The sequence below is a fragment of the Ochlerotatus camptorhynchus genome, unplaced genomic scaffold (genome assembly GCF_037179485.1).
Source record: "Ochlerotatus camptorhynchus isolate MF236.1 unplaced genomic scaffold, CSIRO-AGI_Acam_v1.1 ptg000361l, whole genome shotgun sequence".
Lineage (NCBI taxonomy): Eukaryota > Metazoa > Arthropoda > Insecta > Diptera > Culicidae > Ochlerotatus > Ochlerotatus camptorhynchus.
The window spans coordinates 10,517,289-10,536,804 of NW_027040849.1; the positions used below are offsets into that span (position 1 = coordinate 10,517,289).

General features: G+C 41.3%; 1 protein-coding gene across 2 annotated transcripts in view; it reads right to left on the reverse strand.

Moving 5' to 3' along the window:
* LOC135709480 (putative sodium-coupled neutral amino acid transporter 11) overlaps positions 1 to 19,516 on the reverse strand; it is a 141,955-nt gene that overhangs the window by 31,885 nt on the left and 90,554 nt on the right. For both annotated transcript variants that reach the window (XM_065231845.1, XM_065231844.1), the window contains one exon: positions 15,540 to 15,725. In XM_065231845.1, the coding sequence (XP_065087917.1) occupies positions 15,540 to 15,725 (186 nt within the window). The remainder of the gene's footprint in view (positions 1 to 15,539; positions 15,726 to 19,516) is intronic.

Consider the following 19,516-nt stretch of genomic DNA (forward strand, 5'->3'; position numbering starts at 1 on the left):
AAAATTGAGAACTTTTAAGTAGTTCTGAAAACCTCAAAATAGTCCATTCCATATTCTACGGAGATTTCCATTGAAATATTCCTCAAAATTTTGGTGAAGCTATCCTCCGAATTCAATTTTCTTTTAGTGTTCCTTGGAAATCTCCACAATAAGAAACCCTTTCGAAAGATTCTCCGAATATTCATTGAATTCATTTCAGATTTCCTTTTCAATCTCACTCCTTCCCTTGGAATTCTACTCACATTGAAAGTCTCCTAAGAATTAATTGGCATTTCTCCTTACAAATTATTTCTATTTCTTCTCATAATTTGTTTGGCCAACTTTCCTGAATTGATTTTCCGAATTCCTGTGAAGATGTCCTGGAGTTATTCTCAGATTTAATTGTAATCCTCCTTTAGTATTAAAAAAAGAATCCAAGGACTTATGCTCCGGATTCGTTTTCTCCCACAAACTTTATGAAATTATGCTTAGAATGCCCTTGGAATTTTCCTCTGAAGCTCCTCAGAAATTCCTAAGAGTTTTCATTAAAATTTACTTTTAGGTCACTTTTTAGTCACTAGTTTTTACAACTATAAGTCACAATTTGGTCACTTATTTCGTCAAAATGGTCACTAAAATCACTATTTTTAACAGCAGTGATTGCTACCAGCCCTGCATAATGCCAAATCCGGCCAGAAGATCGACAGACCATCGTGAGCCTTCAGGAAAGGGAGAAGCCGCTTTTGGAGACACTCTTTCAAATACACCTGTCCATTCATGGGGCTTGCGGTAACGAAAGGTGTACTCCGCTTTCCGCAAGTAAAAATCGCTTGCCAAATTAAGAACTTCTTGACGAACTTCGACCATCTTCTGTGTCCGGAGGTTCTCGAGAACTTCACACTTATCCTTGGCAGTCACATACAGGTTTCCTGGAATCTGGTTGAAGACCGCCTTCACATGTCTCGTCATCCATTACGCAGCAGTGTGGTTTCGTTAACATCTGGTCGTACATCTTCCGGACACGACTTTTTGCGACCGTATTCTGTTTCTCGTCACGGTTTGGAGACTTCTGAACCTTAAACGTACGTAGTTCAGCTCGAGTTTTGGAATTCTACACGAACGTCTTGCTCACATGCAACTGTTTAGCCACATTTCGAACTGAGGCGTTCGGTTTCCGTTTACAGGCCCCATCCACGCGTTTGTGATCGTTCTCGTTGACCTGACAGTTTTTTCGGATCTTCGTTTCCGATCAACAGTCAGACGTTCTTCGAACCGTTTTATGACGGACGGCAAGAGAGCAGGATGCGGATTGTTTCATCTAGAAAATCATATACAAAAATATACATTCTGGAAAAAATGCTTTTACACTGTAGTCCATTGCTAGAACTGCCATTACATTTGTTGTATGACATATATGCAGAGGATGAACTAAATCATGAACGTTACATTGGATGTAAACGAAATTTGTTTTGCGGGTAAGCTATCGGGAGGTCCCTTTTTTATCTTATCCTTAAGAATGCTGGAATTAAGATTTTAAGGTAATGAGTAGTGATAATGTATATAGAATCATTGCTTATTATGTATATTCGGTGCACCCTTCCCTGGCTGAATAATTTACTATATTATTATAATAATCTTCCCTATCAAATACTCCGTACTCCCATTCACCAAAATTTGTTCTGCAATATTTGACTTTCATATTTGCAGTCTGGCATAATTTTGATGTATGCAAATTACCAGAATTACTATTCACATACGATTCGCCAACATATCCCACAGCCACCACCTTTCGCACCAATTCAACACAGTAGGTGCACACATACACACATGCACACAAACGTTGCTCACATCCAGTATTCCCAGCTCACAGCTTTTGTTTCCACTCCGGTGGGCATTGTACCAAAGTCAATAAAAGCCTCCCCCTGCCCGGCTCTGCTCTGCTTCAAAGTTTCTTCTCTCATCACCCATTCCTTCTTTCTCAGCTCGCTCAGTAAGAACATGAGGCCAAATCATTCTCGTCCTCGTCGTCGTCCTTGCCGTTTTCGTCGTTTGCAGTGATTATCCCCCTTAACTGAGGATTGTGAATGTAGTATACCTACACTGTGTTGCTGCTGGCCTGTCACTACCACAAAACAATGGTCTTCTATTGTGCTTGTACTTTACTTTACCCGAATTGCCATCAGGAGAAGAGAGGAAGCTGAGAACAGCTCTCGGGAATCATAGATGGAAGCGGCTTCTAAACATTTCGTATACTCTTCCGAACGGAAGTCAACGGCGGAGCAACACATATTGCCCTAGGGCAGTTTTCTAAACTGGACCCCAGCTCAGGGTTGAAGGCTTTTTCGAGGAACTTGTCGAACAAACTTGAAACTTTTATCGGCTTGCGGTTTTAGGGGTCGTCTTGGCTCAAGACAATTCTTCGAAGTCCCTAATTCTTCGGGCGAACAGAGAATTGAGAAAACAGTCCGAAAAGGATAATGCCAGTTGTTGGGCAAGCGTGCGAAAGCAAAATAGAGAAGGGATAGGAAAAGCTACTTGGAAGGATTTATTATGCGCGTTTTTGGAGCTTCAGAGGAGCACCGCCGTCGGTTGGTGCTGCAAGCAGGTCTCGAGTTTTTTCGGTTAACGTAGACAAAAGAGCAAATCTTTGCACCGGAAGCGTCAACACACTGTGAAAAAGAAGAAACAGCAACAGCACCCTAATTCCGCAACATGAAAGGTTGAGCTCTAATTCATTCAAAGCTTTATCAAAGGAGAAGTGGAGTAGTACCGCAAATGAAATAGACGCAATTGAATTAATTGAGTGAATGCCTTTTTTCACTGTGCCTTGACTGTACCTGTGGAAGCTCCGAGGCGAAATGGCATTGGAAAGTCGACCCAACCGGTGAGTGAATGTGCCGGAAATTTTCTCACGTAGCAAGCAATGTGCCTTCAATTTTCCATGCATCCCACACTCACTTGCAAAGGCTGCTGCTGCTGCTTCCGGAAAGTCTGCCGAGATTTGTGCTGTGGCACGAGGATTTTTGTTTGTTTTTTTTTTTTATTATTGCTAAGGCTACACCAGTTTTTCGCGCATCTACAAGTAGCACCACTTTTGAATAATTAAAGAACAAATACTGAAACTGTGCATTGCATCCTGAACTGTTGGCTTCCGTCAGGTTCAAAAGAGTATGAGTACAGAGAGGTACCGTATGTTTGCGGATGGAGTTTTAGCCGGTGTTCCTTTTTCCTGTTCTTTGGTAGGGAGAATGCTGTCCATACATTGTATTTTAATTTCTAAAAAACAGGTATCAAGGAATTCTGAAAAATTCCGGCCAAAGCTCCATCCACAAACAACGGTACCTCTCTGTACCTACAACATGGACTCTTCAAACCTGCTTCCGTTTATATATGCTCAGTTATATGATGTACTCTCCGAGTTAAGGATTCGGTAAAGATAGGTGGAACACTTGTTCAGACTACGGTTGCTCGTTTGCTGTTGTATAAATAAAGCGCCAGCGTGGCGGCTAGGGTGCTTCATTTTGAAAAATGCGTTAGATGTCTTATTGGCTACTCTCCAGTTTGATTCATAACCCCAGCATATGAGTCTGTGGAAAAAATGGAATGGTTTAGAGGTCGCGCAAATGGATTGAAATTTGCATTGGAATTACTATGCAAGCATTTTAAAATTGCACTTATATAGTTATATAATTTCACTTCTATAGTTATGTATAGTTATATAGTCTAGCTGTGGGTCTAGTTGTCCCAATGCTGAAAAACAACAGGTTTGTGGGTCATTGTCATGGCAACAACATATTATTTTTTTTCAATGTTTGTACAGCTAGAAATAATTCTCTATAGTAATTCGCCAAAATCTAAATATAAACTTCAAACCATTTGCTCGACCTTATAACGTGGCTACAAGAGTGGAACGATTTTTCTGATTTTTAATTTTTCGATTGACTTTCTTTTCGCTTTGAAAAGATCGGTTCCAATCTATTTGTAAACGAAGCAGCAATATCGAGTACCCTTTTGTATAGGTAGCGCCTCTGTTGGATGATGTTAGTACCACGCTAAATCGATCCCTCATCCTTTGTCCAATTACAATTTGGAGTTTCCTCACTTATGATGACTGACATCCAGAGCTACAGATTGATGATCGATTTAGCGTGGTACTAACAACGACCACCAGAAATGCTACCTATACAAAAGGGTACTCGATATTGATTCGATTACAAGCAGACGTGGAAAATCATTTACATTCATTTCGTGCATTCATTTACATTCCTTTGCCACTGACCTTTTTCATTATCAGAATTCCGCCAAATGATAGGTCTTGGGGTCCCATTGAACGCTATTGAACGGTTTTGGAATCGGTGAACCGGTTCCGGAGATATGGCCGGAATAAGATCCGGTAAATATGGGCCTTCACGCTGGATTTAACGGAAAACGTATCAAAACCATCATGCGACACATCAAATTACTACAGAATTCAAAAATAAGATCAATGCAAGTCGTGTTAAGTGTTCCAGACCACATTGGACACACTTGGACATGTTCCGGGTACCCCGGGGAAGTTGCTTGAATATGAATTGAATTAAAACCCATTAAATCACATTAAAATACGATGATAAGGTGATTGGTAGCCTCACCAAATAGACTACACCCGGATATATTCCGGGTACCCCCAGGCAGTGGCATAGCGTCACTGGATGACACGGGGGTGGGGGCTTGGTCACTGATAATGACAATAAAATAAATAAACTTGAATAAGTAAGAAGGGTCTGATCACACCATAGGTGGATAAATTCGGGTTTTTTATTAATAATCCACTGACCCAAAGACCAAGTGTAACTCAACCTGCACTAACTGCTCCGAAGCTGTCCACACACAACCCTGTCGAGCCGAAGCTGGCGAAAACAAACCTTGCCGAACAAAGTGCTACTCTCATGGCACATGGCATGGCATGGTAGAGAACAAGGAACTTAGCTTGCCTGGCTACAACGTCGTGTGCAGAGTAGATCACTCACGAAGGGGGACGACAATAGCGCTGAAAGAGCACCTGAGATTCTCAAACGTCGAGAAGAGCTTAGACGGACGGCTGATTGCACTACGGGTGCAGAACACTACACTATGTAACGTTTACGCTCCATCTGGTACGACCCTTCGAGCGGAGAGGGAGCGTTTCTTCATCAATACTGTCGCTTACTATCTCCGACATCGCACAGAGCACACATTGATAGCTGGCGATTTCAACTGTGTTGAACGGCAACGTGATGCAACGGGATACAATCACAGCCCCGCTCTCCTCGCAACCGTACAGCAGCTGCAGCTCCTCGATGTTTGGGAACAACTCTGCCCAAATATACCGGGCTACACGTACATTACACACAACTCATCTTCTCGCCTAGACCTATGTACGTTAGCCAGGGTCTACGAAGTCAGTTGAGAACAGCTGATGCGCATGTTTGCTGTTTTTCTGACCATAAAGCCGTAACAACGCGAATTTGTCTTCTTCAATCAAGCCGCGAACTTGGTCATGGTTTTTGGTCGCTACGTCCCCACCTGTTGACAACAGACAACATTCACGAGTTCCAGGTACGCTGGCAATACTGGACCCGCCAGCGTCAAAATTACCCCTCATGGATGCAGTGGTGGCTGTCGTGTCCGTTGGAAATCAAAGGCTGCTTTCGACGGTTTTCATCAGGAACACCAACGCCTATATGGAGAATTACGGCGAGCGTACGATGGCTACTACCAAAACCCTGCGATGCTGTCAACAATAAATCGCTTAAAAGCAAAAATGTTGACTCTTCAGCGCAGCTTCACGCAAGCATTCATGCGCGTAAACGAGTCCTTCGTCTCTGGAGAACCGATCTCAATGTTCCAGCTGGGCGATAGGCGTAGGAAAAAAACAACCATTCAGGCATAACATTTGATAACGGCACAAAAGCATTTGTAAACAAACTTTCTAAGGCCCTATACACCCGGACCAAAGTACGCCCACGCAAACCAACAACTTCATCGAATAGGAGCAACTATCACCTTTCCGAAAGTGGTATTGGTATGCGTGGGCGTACTTTGGTTCGCGTTTAAAGGACCTTAGAATGTTTGTTTACAAATGCTTTTGTGCCGTTATCAAATGTTATGCCTGCATTACACAACTGCGAGACAACGATAACCAACTCATCGATGATCCTGGTGCGATCGAACGACACATGCTTCGCTATACGCTGCGGGTGAGACGGAAAGAGCAGCAGCAGACACATTCGAATGCGATTGAATGATCCCTGAAAACGACCCGGTAAGTGAGTCCTGTATTAATGAGATAACTCCGGCCGATATATACACAGCCATCAAGACTAGCAGCTCGAACATGTCTCCCGGAGGAGACTCTTTGCCACGAGAGTTCTATCTCAAAACTTTCGATATCATCTGGAGAGAAATCACACTCGTCATAAACAAGGCACTTTCAGGTAACTTCCCAGCTGATTTTGTTGATGGTGTGATCGTACTTGTGAAGAAGAAGGGAAACGATCGTTCAGCGCACTCTAACAGACCGATTTCATTACTCAACTTTGATTATAAAATCCTCTCTCACATTCTTAAACAGCGTCTGGAGAGCGTGATGAGTACCCACCGAGTGGTCAGCGAGAGTCAAAAATGCTCTAACTTCGGCCGGAATATCTTTCAAGCTACCCTTGCTTTGAAAGATCGAATCGCACGACTAGCCAAATGTAAACAACGTGGTCTACTCGCATCATTCGATCTCCGTCACGCTTTCGACGTAGTGGACCGGTCGTTTCTTTTTCGTAACATGTGCTCACTCGGGTTCAATCCGAATCTCGTTCGTCTACTAAGCAAAATCGGAGATTTGTCGTCCTCTCGCCTGTTGATAAACGGGCATCTCTCTGAACCATTCCCCATCGAGCGATCGGTTGGCCAGGGGGACCCTCTCTCCATGCATCTATTCGTCCTCTATCTACATCCATTGATTAAGCGGCTCGAGGAGATATGTGGACCTGATCTCGTTGTTGCATATGCCGATGAAGTGTCGGTGATCAGCACATGCCTGGTAAGAATGGAACTGATACGCGAGACATTTCAACATTTCGAACGTGCCTCTGGTGCAAGGCTGAGCCTAGAGAAATCTGCGTCGATATCAATGGGCTACACTGACATCTTGCCACTCAGAAAGCCGTGGCTCCTGAACGAAAACACCGTTCGTATTTTGGGGGTGACTTTCGCTAACTCGATACGGCTGATGAACAAGTTAAATTGGGATGAGCTTGTCGGTAAATTCTCTCGGCAGATTTATCTCCACTCTCTCCGTACACTCACCTTGCACCAAAAAGTGATCCTGCTCAGCACATTCATCACGTCAAAGATATGGTATCTCGCATCCATTCTCACACTAACTGCCGCTCATACGACAAAACTGACTTCGACGATGGGAACCTTTCTGTGGCGAGGCACCGCAGCACGAGTTCCAATGCAACAGGTGGCTTGAAACTGCACTTGCCAGCTTTGAAGTGCAAGGCGCTGCTACTTAATCGACATGTGAATGATATCGCTTCCCTTCCTTTATATAGGTCCTTTCTTACTCAGAAAAAACCCACCCTTCAAGCAGATTGTCCTTGCCTCAAACAAATCCTTTTAAATCTCCCAACACTCCCTCCGCAAGTCCAACAAAACCTTACCGCCGATAGTATTCATAGCCATTTCATCGAACAAACGGAAACACCTAAAGTTACTCGTGAGTATCCAGCAGCAAACTGGCGGCAAATCTGGACAAATATAACCATGCGACAGCTGAATTCAAGAGAACGAAGTGCCTTATTCTTGTTAGTCAACGGAAAAATTGAGCACCGAAAACTGATGTACTGAATGAACAGAATCGATGGTGATAACTGCCTACACAGTAACGCTGCCTGTGAAACACTGCAGCACAAGTTCAGTGAATGCGTACGCGTGGAGCCAGCTTGGAGACTGCTGCAGCGGAAGATAACGATTAAACTCAATGGATGGCGTACACTCTCGATAGAAGAATTATTGAGGCCTCAACTGGGGAACATAGAAAGAACCAAAAAACATAGCATACTCAAATTGTTCATAAAATATGTCACCTTTGTTATGTTGTATAGTAATGTTATTGACGTAGCCTCATTAGAATTCGAATTAGATATCGAAGTTTGAATAATTATTTTGTATTTACTTTTTAAACTTTCTGAAGAATAAACAAATTTTACAAGTAAAAGAAAAAAAATGATATGCAGCACCTCATTTAACAAACAGAAAAGGTGGCATTTGCCACCATAAATACGGAAGGGCGAGAAAATTTCTCCGCTGTCCCTCGAAAATTCACAAAGTTTCTTCATCTTTACTACTTGAAAATTTTCTCAACTTCTATGAAAGTCCATTGGACAACTTGGAGAAGTTGCCTTATTATTATGTTTACATGTTATCTCAATTCGTCCAAGATCGTAGATAGATGTTTGTCCTTCTGCAAAGTTAAAAAATGACGCTGAACCTTTCCTATGAATTTTGAAACAATGATCCCAATAGTTCTTAAGTCGAACCCTAAAGTATTAAAACAGTATGCTGAAAGTCTGAAATGAGCTATTACGAAGTTCCCTAAACTTATATAAATTTGGAAGAATTTCTAAGAAAGTTCTTGAACTTACAAAAAGATCTCAGCACTATGAAGTTTTGCGAAGTTTCTCGAAGTGCTATGTATGCTCTTGACAAAGTTGGTAGAATTCATACGAACTTCGTTGCACTCCAGCAAATTAAAATTTCATTGATTTCATGCAGAATTTGTTGAAATTCTACAAACTTTCCTGAATTTTCACGGAACATCCATCAGAATTTTAAGTTCATTAAACTTGATATGTAATGAAGTTATGCAAATTAAACAAAATTGCAATAACTACAACGAGGTTTTCCAAACTATTATGAGGATCCCAATTCATAGAGTTAATAGACATTCAAGAATAACTTATGAAAAATTCGTAGACATGCACTACGTTGAAGTTCTGAAAACATTCTAGGTGCACAACAATTCAGAAAATTCAGCTTATAAAGAGAGAGGGAAGGATTAGTGATTTCCATTCAGTTCCACTACCATATTCGTCTACAATGTGCAAACTTCTTCAGTGTATTGTACTAATACTCGACTATTAGTACAAGACACTGAAGAAGTCTGCACATTGTAGACAAATATAGTAGTGGAATTAAATGGAAATTATTAATCCTTTTCTCTCTGTCTCTTTATACAGGTATTCCACTAAGCCGCCCACATTCATCAGAATTCAGCATTGTACAACATTGTATTGTCAATTATTCTTGTTTCGACTTATGTTACCATTGTAGCCACTGAGTCTCGGCGTCTGAACGGGCACATCTGGAGGTGTCCAGATTTTTCAGATCGACAAAAGTACACGACACACACGTGGGGTCTACGTGAAGTACTAATTGGTCTAGCCAATATCACTGAAAGCCATCACGATATGGAATAAAAAAGGTCTCCACTATCCAAGTTTTAGATCAGCGGACTCATTGAGGAAGTCGAAAAGAAGCGTTTTTCGTATGAACGCTTGTATGAAAACAGGCGTTTTGACTTGGTTCCATAATGTGGCTCCAGTTAAAAGGGGAAATGACACCGCTAACCGCACAACCACGAAGCCGAAGAATGGCAATGGTAGCATAAACCGAATCAAGGATAATTTCCAAAACCTGGTTGTAAATGGAAATCTTCAACATCTTCCCAACACGAAGAAAAGAACAATTGTGGATAAGTAGGGTTAATTATTCCATTTCCGGCCTAAAAGGTGATACGGTCAAAATTTGGTCAAGGGAAAACGCGTGTAAATCGGTGAAATCGTTCATTGAAAAAATCAAATTAAATTTCTTTTTCAAGTTCAATTAGTATAAAATTCAGGAAAAATATTCAGTTAGGCTTCCGCTTTTCCAAATCCGAATTGCCGGGCCTTACGCTTGACCCCTGCCATCAGATTTTGTACAGCCACCTTGTCCACCTTCTTCGCCGCAGAAAGCCAGTTTGCCTTGAACTGCTGCTCGCCCTTAGCAGTTTTTTTGGTCTTCTTTAGGTTCCGCTTGACAATAGCCCAGTATTTCTCAATTGGGCGGAGCTCTGGCGTGTTGGGAGGGTTCTTGTCCTTGGGAACCACCTGCACGTTGTTGGCGGCGTACCACTCCATGGCCTTTTTACCGTAATGGCAAGATGCCAAATCCGGCCAAAACAGTACGGAACAACCGTGTTTCTTCAGGAAAGGCAGCAGACGTTTATTCAAACACTCTTTCACGTAAATTTCTTGGTTGACAGTCCCAGAAGCTATGAAAATGCTGCTTTTCAAGCCACAGGTACAGATGGCTTGCCAAACCAGATATTTCTTTGCGAACTTTGACAGTTTCATGTGCTTGAAAACATCTGCTACCTTTCCCCTTCCTTTTGCCGTATAAAACTCCTGTCCCGGAAGCTGCTTGTAGTCGGCTTTGACATAGGTTTCGTCGTCCATTACCACGCAGTCAAACTTCGTCAGCATCGTCGTGTACAGCCTCCGGGATCGCGCTTTGGCCGTCGTATTTTGTTTATCATCGCGATTTGGAGTCACTACCTTCTTGTAAGTCGATAGTCCGGCTCGTTTTTTGGCTCGATGCACGGTTGTAGACGATACACCCAGCTTATTTGCGGCATCTCGGAGAGAGAGGTTAGGGTTTCGCTTGAAACTACCGGCAACTCTCTTTGTCGTCTCAGCGGCTTCCGGTTTTCGATTTCCCCCCGATCCAGACTTCCTGGCTGTCGACAAACGTTCCCCAAACACTTTAATTACATTTGTAACGGTTGATTTGGCAACTTTTAGCGATTTTGCCAACTTTGCGTGCGAGTAGCTCGGATTTTCGCGATGCGCTAGCAAAATTTTGATACGCTGCTCTTCTTGCTTGGACGGCATTTTGACAACTGAACAACTGACAACAACACACACACCTTCAAAATGAGGGGTGTTCAGGTTTTTTAAATGCAAAATTGAAAGAAATACGTCAAGTTGATATTGACCAAATTTTGACCGTATCACCCTTTATTAAGCACAACCCGCACTTGGTCTTTATTAATCTAGCGCAGTTTAGCACCAAACGGAATGTTATTATTACTGATGGCTTTCAAATTTATTTACCTTTCCGTATGTACCAAAAGAATTTATAAAGAGAAACCAATAGTTAAGATATTGTCAAAAATCTAACACTGCTTCTTGACGCCAAACTCGGCCTACGGATTCTAAACTCGGCCTAATGCATTCAAACGCCATTGAAACGCCAATGAATTCACTTCGGCCTATCGGATGAAGAAAAAAAGTGATTCGGTCGGAGCGCTTCTTTTGTTTTTGGGAATAATGGGTGCAAACCTTCATATCACGCGTTCTCATTGACTTCGTTCCTTAGCTTATAAACTAAAGTATCGTACTAAACGCACAATTGACTCGTTAACTCTGAAATCAAGGATTTATTTGAAGTTTTCTGCTCGATAGGCCCAAAATGGGCGATTAGGCCGAAGTAGTTCTCTACCCTACCTATTCCTAATACTTAACTTTGAAATCATTTAACTTCTCCGTCGGAGGTTATCTAGGCTAGTTCGACCACATTTCCCATGCAGATTTACTACCGTAAAGGGCCACCCACATTAGATCCGTTTGCGTTGCCTTGACGTAAATTTGACAGTTAGACAATAGATTTAGCTGTCACTTTGCCGCAACGCGTCCGATCCGGATCTAATGTGCGTGGGCCTTAACTGGAAATCCTTTTCTAACTCGTTGTTCGGTTGAATGTATATTTAGAGAGAGTTTACCTTTCCACCTCCCTTTTCTCGTTTTCTCTCTCTTTGTCTACCCTTCTTTTTTTTCACTCTCATTATCATATTTACTCACGCTCCATCTATCACCGCAAGGATACTGATTTCGAAATATCAATATTTAAGCGTAAGTCCATGTGCGGAAATCTCAAGAACGAGTGGCGATATCGTAAAATGGACACGTGCTTACTTATAGAAGCATATGTTTTATTTGAAAAAGCTCATCGTTAGCCATTTTGGATTTAAACCCCTTGCGTCACTTCTAAATGTCAACGGAAATAGCTCAACTTTTATGTGTAATATAATTAGTCCCAATAATCATTTTCCACATGGGAAAACATGTCCCTCATTCTAGTTATGTGCAGTTATTTCAATCAGCGCCTAGCCCCGTTCATGTGGGTCAAAGCGTTGAATATCAAGCCGATTTTCGTGAAACATCAGAAAATTTATATAACTTAGTGTTCACACTATCACCAACCGGGAGCAACTAACGATTTTAAATTGGCTCATTACTTGACTAGCCTATTTGTCCCAAGGAAATAGATTAGCGTACCCCATTTTAGTCAAAGTTCTAGTACTACACTATGTTTGTTTTGATTCGCTATGAAAGTTTGACAGATAAAATGAGGGGTTTGTGGATTTCCCTATGTTTCGAGGGGTGCATCGATTAGCTTGGGACCGAAGAGAGTACCAGAGCTGAGCCAAAAAGTTGAGCACGTTATTTCGGGACCTTCTAGTCTTAGAGTTACCTCTATACCTATTTTGTTTACACGTTTTTTACACGGTTTCTTTTTACATGGTGATACGTACCATGTAACCCCGCGTAAAAAAAAGACTATATGTCTAGTTCTATTTGTGAGTCATGATTTTTTACGGTTTTCAGGATGTTGAAAATTTCCTCATGTCCATAAACCCTGAATACTCGCGTAACCTTTGAAAAGAGTCTACCATTTTTAGCAAACAAAACTTGCTAGGGCCTATACGCGCGAACCGATGTACGCCCACGCAAACCAACAACATAATCGGGTAGGGGAAATTAACCCTGAAAATGGGGAGGAGGGCCTTTTCAAAACTGACCCCTCAGATGCCCTGTCGACACCTATGAAACGAACATATATAATAAATTAAATGTTCGATAATCACAATGTAAGCTGAATTGTCAGACCCAACTCATGTAATAATTTAGCAGCCTTTTGGCGTTCACTCTGATATATTGTGGTTTTATAACAGCAATAAGCATTTTTTTTGAGTTTAAATACAGAATTGAAAAGTGTAAAACATTCTTGATTAGAAGTTCAGCTTTATGATGTTTTAAAAACCTTTTAAAGCCTGACGAGAAAATCAGAAAGTGTTTGGTTTTAAAAATGAATTTAATGCAGCACTTTATTCCTTTATAAAACTGTTCAGTTAATCATTCAGTATTTGTCTGATTAATGTCACGACAATATACTCCATAAAGGAGTTTATCATTATAAAAGCAATTATAAAACCGTTCGGTTTCAAACGGGATCAAAAAGCATATATTGATGCGTTTGCTTAAATGCTTAAATATATTAACGCCTCTTTAAACTGTTCCCCTGGTAGAGGAGAATTAAGTTCATTCGAGACGGTTGATGCGTTTGGGTGTCAATGAAGTGTATCCCAAAACCTCCCACTGTTTACAAATAAAACTAAAAAGATGGATCCACCTAGAGACAGAGAAAACCATAATCGAGTGGGGCTTTCAAACGGAGAATCGCAAGGAAATGCCAAAGGATAATCGAGTAATAATTCTAGCAAAATCGGTCAACAAAGCAGCCGACTGAGAGGAGCGAGGTGAATGTGGTTTATAAATCACTGGAAGCCGTAAAATTAGACGCTTAAAATTGATGGGAATACACAGCATATTGTCAATGGCAGCCTTCTCCAGAAATAACGTTGCGATGATGATCCGAATAGCATTAGTGCCAAACTGGGACTGCGGAAAACTATCATAGCAAGGCTATCTTCGCCAGTGTTTTATGAATGTTGTAGAAGCCTTGTTTTACTTCATAAAACGTTAAATGTTACTTTGGAAAGTAATTTTTCTTAAATTTATTTTTTCCTATATCTTTGTTTAAAACGTCATTTCAACTGAAAATGGCATGATTTGTTAAAAATATGAAACTCGCAATTTTGGTCCGGCAAGAAGCAACTCTCTTCCTTCATCACAACGCCACCTTATTCAGATGGTTAAATCGATAAATATAATAAAATGTATTTTTAACAAAATTAATGCACAATAACTGCATTATCTGTACCTGAATTGATTGTAGTCGTTTTGTTTGTATCATTTTATTAACAATATCACTTTTTAGTTCATTTACATTTTGTCCGCAAAAGAACAACTCGTGAGAGGAGTAGATGGTTACTAGACTGATGCAAAATTTAAAATTTTCGCTCCACATTGCTCAAACGGTTCCAAATTGGGCCATGATTAGCCTCCCAAAATTTGAACTCATTTAGTGAGAAACTGACTTGGCACAAACCATTTGAAGTTTATATGGGAATTACTATGAAAAAACCACAATTTCGGTTCATATTTATCTCAATATTTATCAGTTCACTCTACTTTGAAAAATAATAACTAAGCTTGTTGAAAATTTTCTCAGCTACAACTTTGTTGAGGACCACTTTTCGATCAAATGTAAGGAACAAAAATTGTTGATGATTCAAGTCACTGATGTCTTATCATTATGCTCAATCAACTGTACAGCAGGCAACATTGGTGTTTATGGCGCGTAGAATAGAGGACACTATGGCTACTATGTCACACTGCAGAATACAGTGTTGCCTACAATACAGCTGCTCAATCTTGGTATAAGATTGTCAATATCTTAAACAATTAATAACTATTTTATTTGACGTATGGCTGAAAAACGATTTTGTGCAAAGTTGTAGCTGATAAAAATTCCCATAAGAATAGCAATAGAATTTGTTAACAGTACAATATGTAAAAAGGCTAGAAGACAATGAACAAAAAGTTTTGTTTTCTAATATTAATTTCCATATAAACTTCAAATGGTTTGTGCCATGTCAGTTTCTTACCGTTCGAGTACTGTGGAGCGAAAATTTCAAATTTTGCATCAGTCTATTGCTTACTCCTACGTCAGTCCCGTCTTCAAATTTATTGTTATTTGATATTTTAAGAGTAATAATCAATATATTTTCCTACCGTTGCCATAAATGATTCCGTTTGTCTGATTTTTCGTGATAATCTTTGAATTTAAATTATCTTGTATGGAAAAAGCATGCCTTTTCTACCAAAATTTAAATTATCTTCTACACCGTTTGAAAAAAAAAATCATGTAAGATTTAGTGATATATAGCGCACAAGTTGTTAACGTTAGATTTAGCATAAGTTTACACGATGTTTAATGTAAATTTAAGCGCAATTTGGCATAAACCAGCAGAGTTACATCAAATCTAGCACACAATTTCGTTGATTATGCCAAATATAGCATATAATTAAACGAGTGGAGATTTTACGAGATGATTAAAATTCAGATTTTTTCTGTGTAAAGTAGCCTCACTTATCTGCCCTCGAGAAAAACGTAAAGTTACATAGTTATTTATGTGTAGGATGAGTATTTATACCATACCTGCCTCGTTCCCCTTCGACCGTTTCCATAACTTTAAAGCGATCAAAGCAATGGCTCGAGTGCTTCATTCAAGAGGGTATCATTTTGCGACTTACCATCAGTATCAGCGAGTAGTCCGTTATCACAGCCACTATCACCAGCAGGAACAGCCCGAGACCGAATCCGGCCCGGTGCAGAGCGTATGGAATTCCTATCACTCCGCTGCCGACGATCGAGTTGATGTAGTTGAAGGACGCTTGTGGAAGTGACGAAAGGGTTTCCTCTTTGGCATTTTCGTTGTTCTGCAAACAATACAAGAGAACACGAGCTGTGTAAGTAGGTAGGTACCTGAGTGAGTGTAGATTACTACGATTTCCGATGGCGTTGTTGAGCAGTGGATGATTAATTTTTAATGAACTTAGATTATGTGTTCTGATGAGGTGTGACGAAGAGCTGAATAAAAAAAGAACAAGGGAAGTTTTTTTTATTGTTGAAGTGAGTGTGTTCAAGTTCATTATTGAGCTTCAATAGTTTGGTTGAAACTAGATCGGAATGCTAAAACGTGCCTCTCGAATTAGTAGGGCGATTTTCGCTTTCAAAATGGTCAAATCCGGAGAACGGATTTTCCACTTGTTGCAGTTCACTCAATCAGCCCGCGGGAGCGGTGATAACATAAACTCCAACAGACAATTTATGTGCTGTTTTTGGTGCTACCACTGGGACATTTATTGATTTTCAAACTCCCGTGTGTGCACTTGAGCGCTTGTTGAACAACGGTAAAACAACAATGGGCCATCAAATTGTGTGATTCTTGTTTGGTTTTCCTTCTGCCGATAGTGATAGAGAGGATGACGGTGATGCTCGATGGTATACAATCCAATCATTGGTTTTGGCAGCTGGGATTCCGAGCGGGAAAGAAGTAGAGCAAGGGGAAGGTTACAGTTTGTGCCACTGGGGATGACAAATTTGCTTTCCTCTGGTACCCGTTCCCGGAATGCGATGAGAGCCCAAGAATAATGTTTTCGATTTCCAAGATAATGGTAAGGGAAAAACAGTCGTGGATTTATAAATCCAATAACTTAAATGTGTGTCAAATGAAAAAAAAAAAAAAAAAAAAACTACAAGTGACAAGGGTGGGGTTGTACGCAATGGTGACGTAGGACTACGTGGTCTTATATAATAAATCTTATTTGTTAACTGCAACAGGAGCTTGTGTTATGTGTAGGAATAGGAATTTGAGCGGGGCTCTCTCTGTTTATACTCTTTAGTATGATGAGCTTGACATAGATGGCCCACAGCGACTCACGAAGAGCTACTGATTTCGATCAATAGCGGTGCGGCTTCTTCCTCCTTCTATGGATGCTCATCTGAGCTGCAGCTCGCTGCTTGCAGGCAGCCTTTTGTTGTGTACTAAAGAACACCCCCACTCATCACGTGGTGATTGAATAAACACCGTTTGGTGAGAACGGATTGAATTCAACTTTGAAATCTGTGTTAGGGAAATCGGTTTTCGCAGGAAATCGGTGATAATTTTATTTATCATAGCCAGGCATGGCAAATCATTTACATTCGTTTCGTGCATTCATTTACATTCATTTGCCTCTAACTTTTTTCATTAACAGAATTCCATGAAATGATGTATGCAGCTTTTGTAGGTTTTGATATTAGCTACAGCTTTTGTCGATAACTCAAATCTGTACCTCTTATGCATGATGAACCGGGGCGAACAGAACTTACCTATGTTTATCAGTAAATGTAAATTACATTCACTGAAAAATAGTAACAAGTTCTACCCGTTCTATAACCATATCAAGCGACATAACAAATCACATCTACTAGACGAAATATGATCAATGCCATGCACAACGACTTCCATAGAGCCATATGGCCTCCGTAGAACTGGTTCCGGATATTCCGGATCATGGTTCCACATGGTCAAACAATCTCTCTTAGAAACTTTAGAAACGGCTCTGAATATTCCGGATTGTTGTTCCATATGGTCAAAATTTGTTGTTTATTAATTTATTTGATAAGGCTCAATCGAATTAACTTCACGGAGCCGAGAATTCTTGTTCACTATACAATACATCTTAAAATTATAGTCAAAAGGTACAACAAAATAAACACTTTATCTTCCGCTATCCAATAAGCCTCCTCCATAAGAACGGGAGCCGATTTCAGTGGTTTCATTGTATGGCAGTATCACCAATGGGGGCAGAGTGCTTCCATTGCTGCAATGGACGCAAAACGTGGTCAGCACTCACACACGCATCACGAAACGGTTGCTTTCCAAATTCGACGACGCATCGACCGAAAGAACTGCTGATGAAGAACAATGAGGAGGACCACACAATGGTTGCTGCCGAGTAAACAGACGATCGCGTGACACACATCGAGAGTGGCCTGCTTCTGTTGACAGCCGAGTGAACTGATATGGTCGAAATGATGGTAATGGTTGGAAAGTAGAATTGGTCATGGAAACGTAGACCGGTAAGAACAAACAATTAACGTGTAGTTGGGGTAGCTCTGTAACCGGCCTCCTCAAAGCATCGGAGCTATCTCCTGTTTTAAATTTGTCCTTTATCCGGTTGTCGATTTTCTATCTCCGAGAAAGTGACTCTTGTTCACTGGGGGGGGGGGGGTGAGATCCACGTTGGCTGCCGTGCCACGTGGAGGATTCTTTTCCCCTACTCGAGGAGAAATCTTCAGCGTCCAGGGTATTTGCGGAGAAAGTAGCGGCCTTGTTGACAATAGCTGCGTGTGTGCGGAACCGGAAAGGAAGTATTCCCGCTTCGATGCAGGTTGCATTGGCAGGGGTCAACGGGAGAAGGCCGGCTGTTGAAAGTTGGAGCAAGGATTTTAATCAGCTTTTTGGTGGCTGAATAGGTGAGTTCAAGGCCGTAGAGCAGGCGATTGTCGACGATTGGCCGTGCCACGTTCAACCGAATGCTGCGGTTGTTGGATCGGTGCTGCTTAGAGATAGTCCGTACCAGGTTTAGCTTACAACGGCAGCTGAACTTGATGGCTTGAAAGTGGAGCTCAAAACAAAGCTTGCGGTCAATGAGGACGCCCAGGACTTTTAATGTTTTCCGTAGCGGGATGGCAGTGTTGTTTATATATATATCGGTGGTCCGGTTACTCGATGAAGAGAAGAGCAGACATGTCACCTGACGCTCTTCGTGGTGGATAGTTGTAATCTAGTCGTACGGGCCCATCTGACGGCAGTCTGTGCCCTCATCCGGGTGCGGGTCGGAGCTCGGCCGACGGAAACAACGAGGACGTCATCGGCGTAGACGAAAATAAATATGTTGCGTGGAAGTCGACTGAAGACTCTGTTCATAGCGATCAATGACCGATCCCTGGGGAAAACCCGTTTCCTCGCAGAAAGACCGGGACCGCGTGTCACCAATTGTGACGTGGAAAGAATGATCGGTAAGAAAGGTTTTAACGAAGTGGACTATCGAACCTTTCAATACCCAACCGACGAGTTGCTTGAGTACAAGGGGCGTCCACGTCCTGTTAAAAGCCTTCGAGATATCGAGAGAGACCATCTCAATGTGGCTGCCGTTGCTCTTGGCTTCCTAGGGGACGTCTCCAAGCGTCGCAAAGTATGTGGAAGTGCCATACCCCTGCCGGAACGCATGTTGTGGTTTGTCAAAAAGGCAAGCGTTCTCGAGGAACTTTTTTAGCCTGCGATTGACCATCCTTTCCATCACCTTGGCCATGCAGTAGATGTGTACACTGAAAATATATTTTCGTTAATTTATTCACACTCACTTCGTAAAAACTGATTTCGTTGATGAAACAAATTTTTCGTTAATAGTGCGAAACATTCGTATTCCATGTCACTAGGCTCAATACCAACATTACGCATGATTCGTACAATACAAGAACGGTATTTCGTACAGACGTATGCAATGCATACGAAAATAATTCGTGCAACAATTTGTACACCTACGAAAAATATTCGGGCATACAAGCTATTGCACGCGCGCCATTCGTGAATATTACGAAACTATTCTTTGATGTACGAACTGAATTCGTTTGTGGTACAAAATAAGAATGATAATCAGTAGAACTTGTTATTATTTGT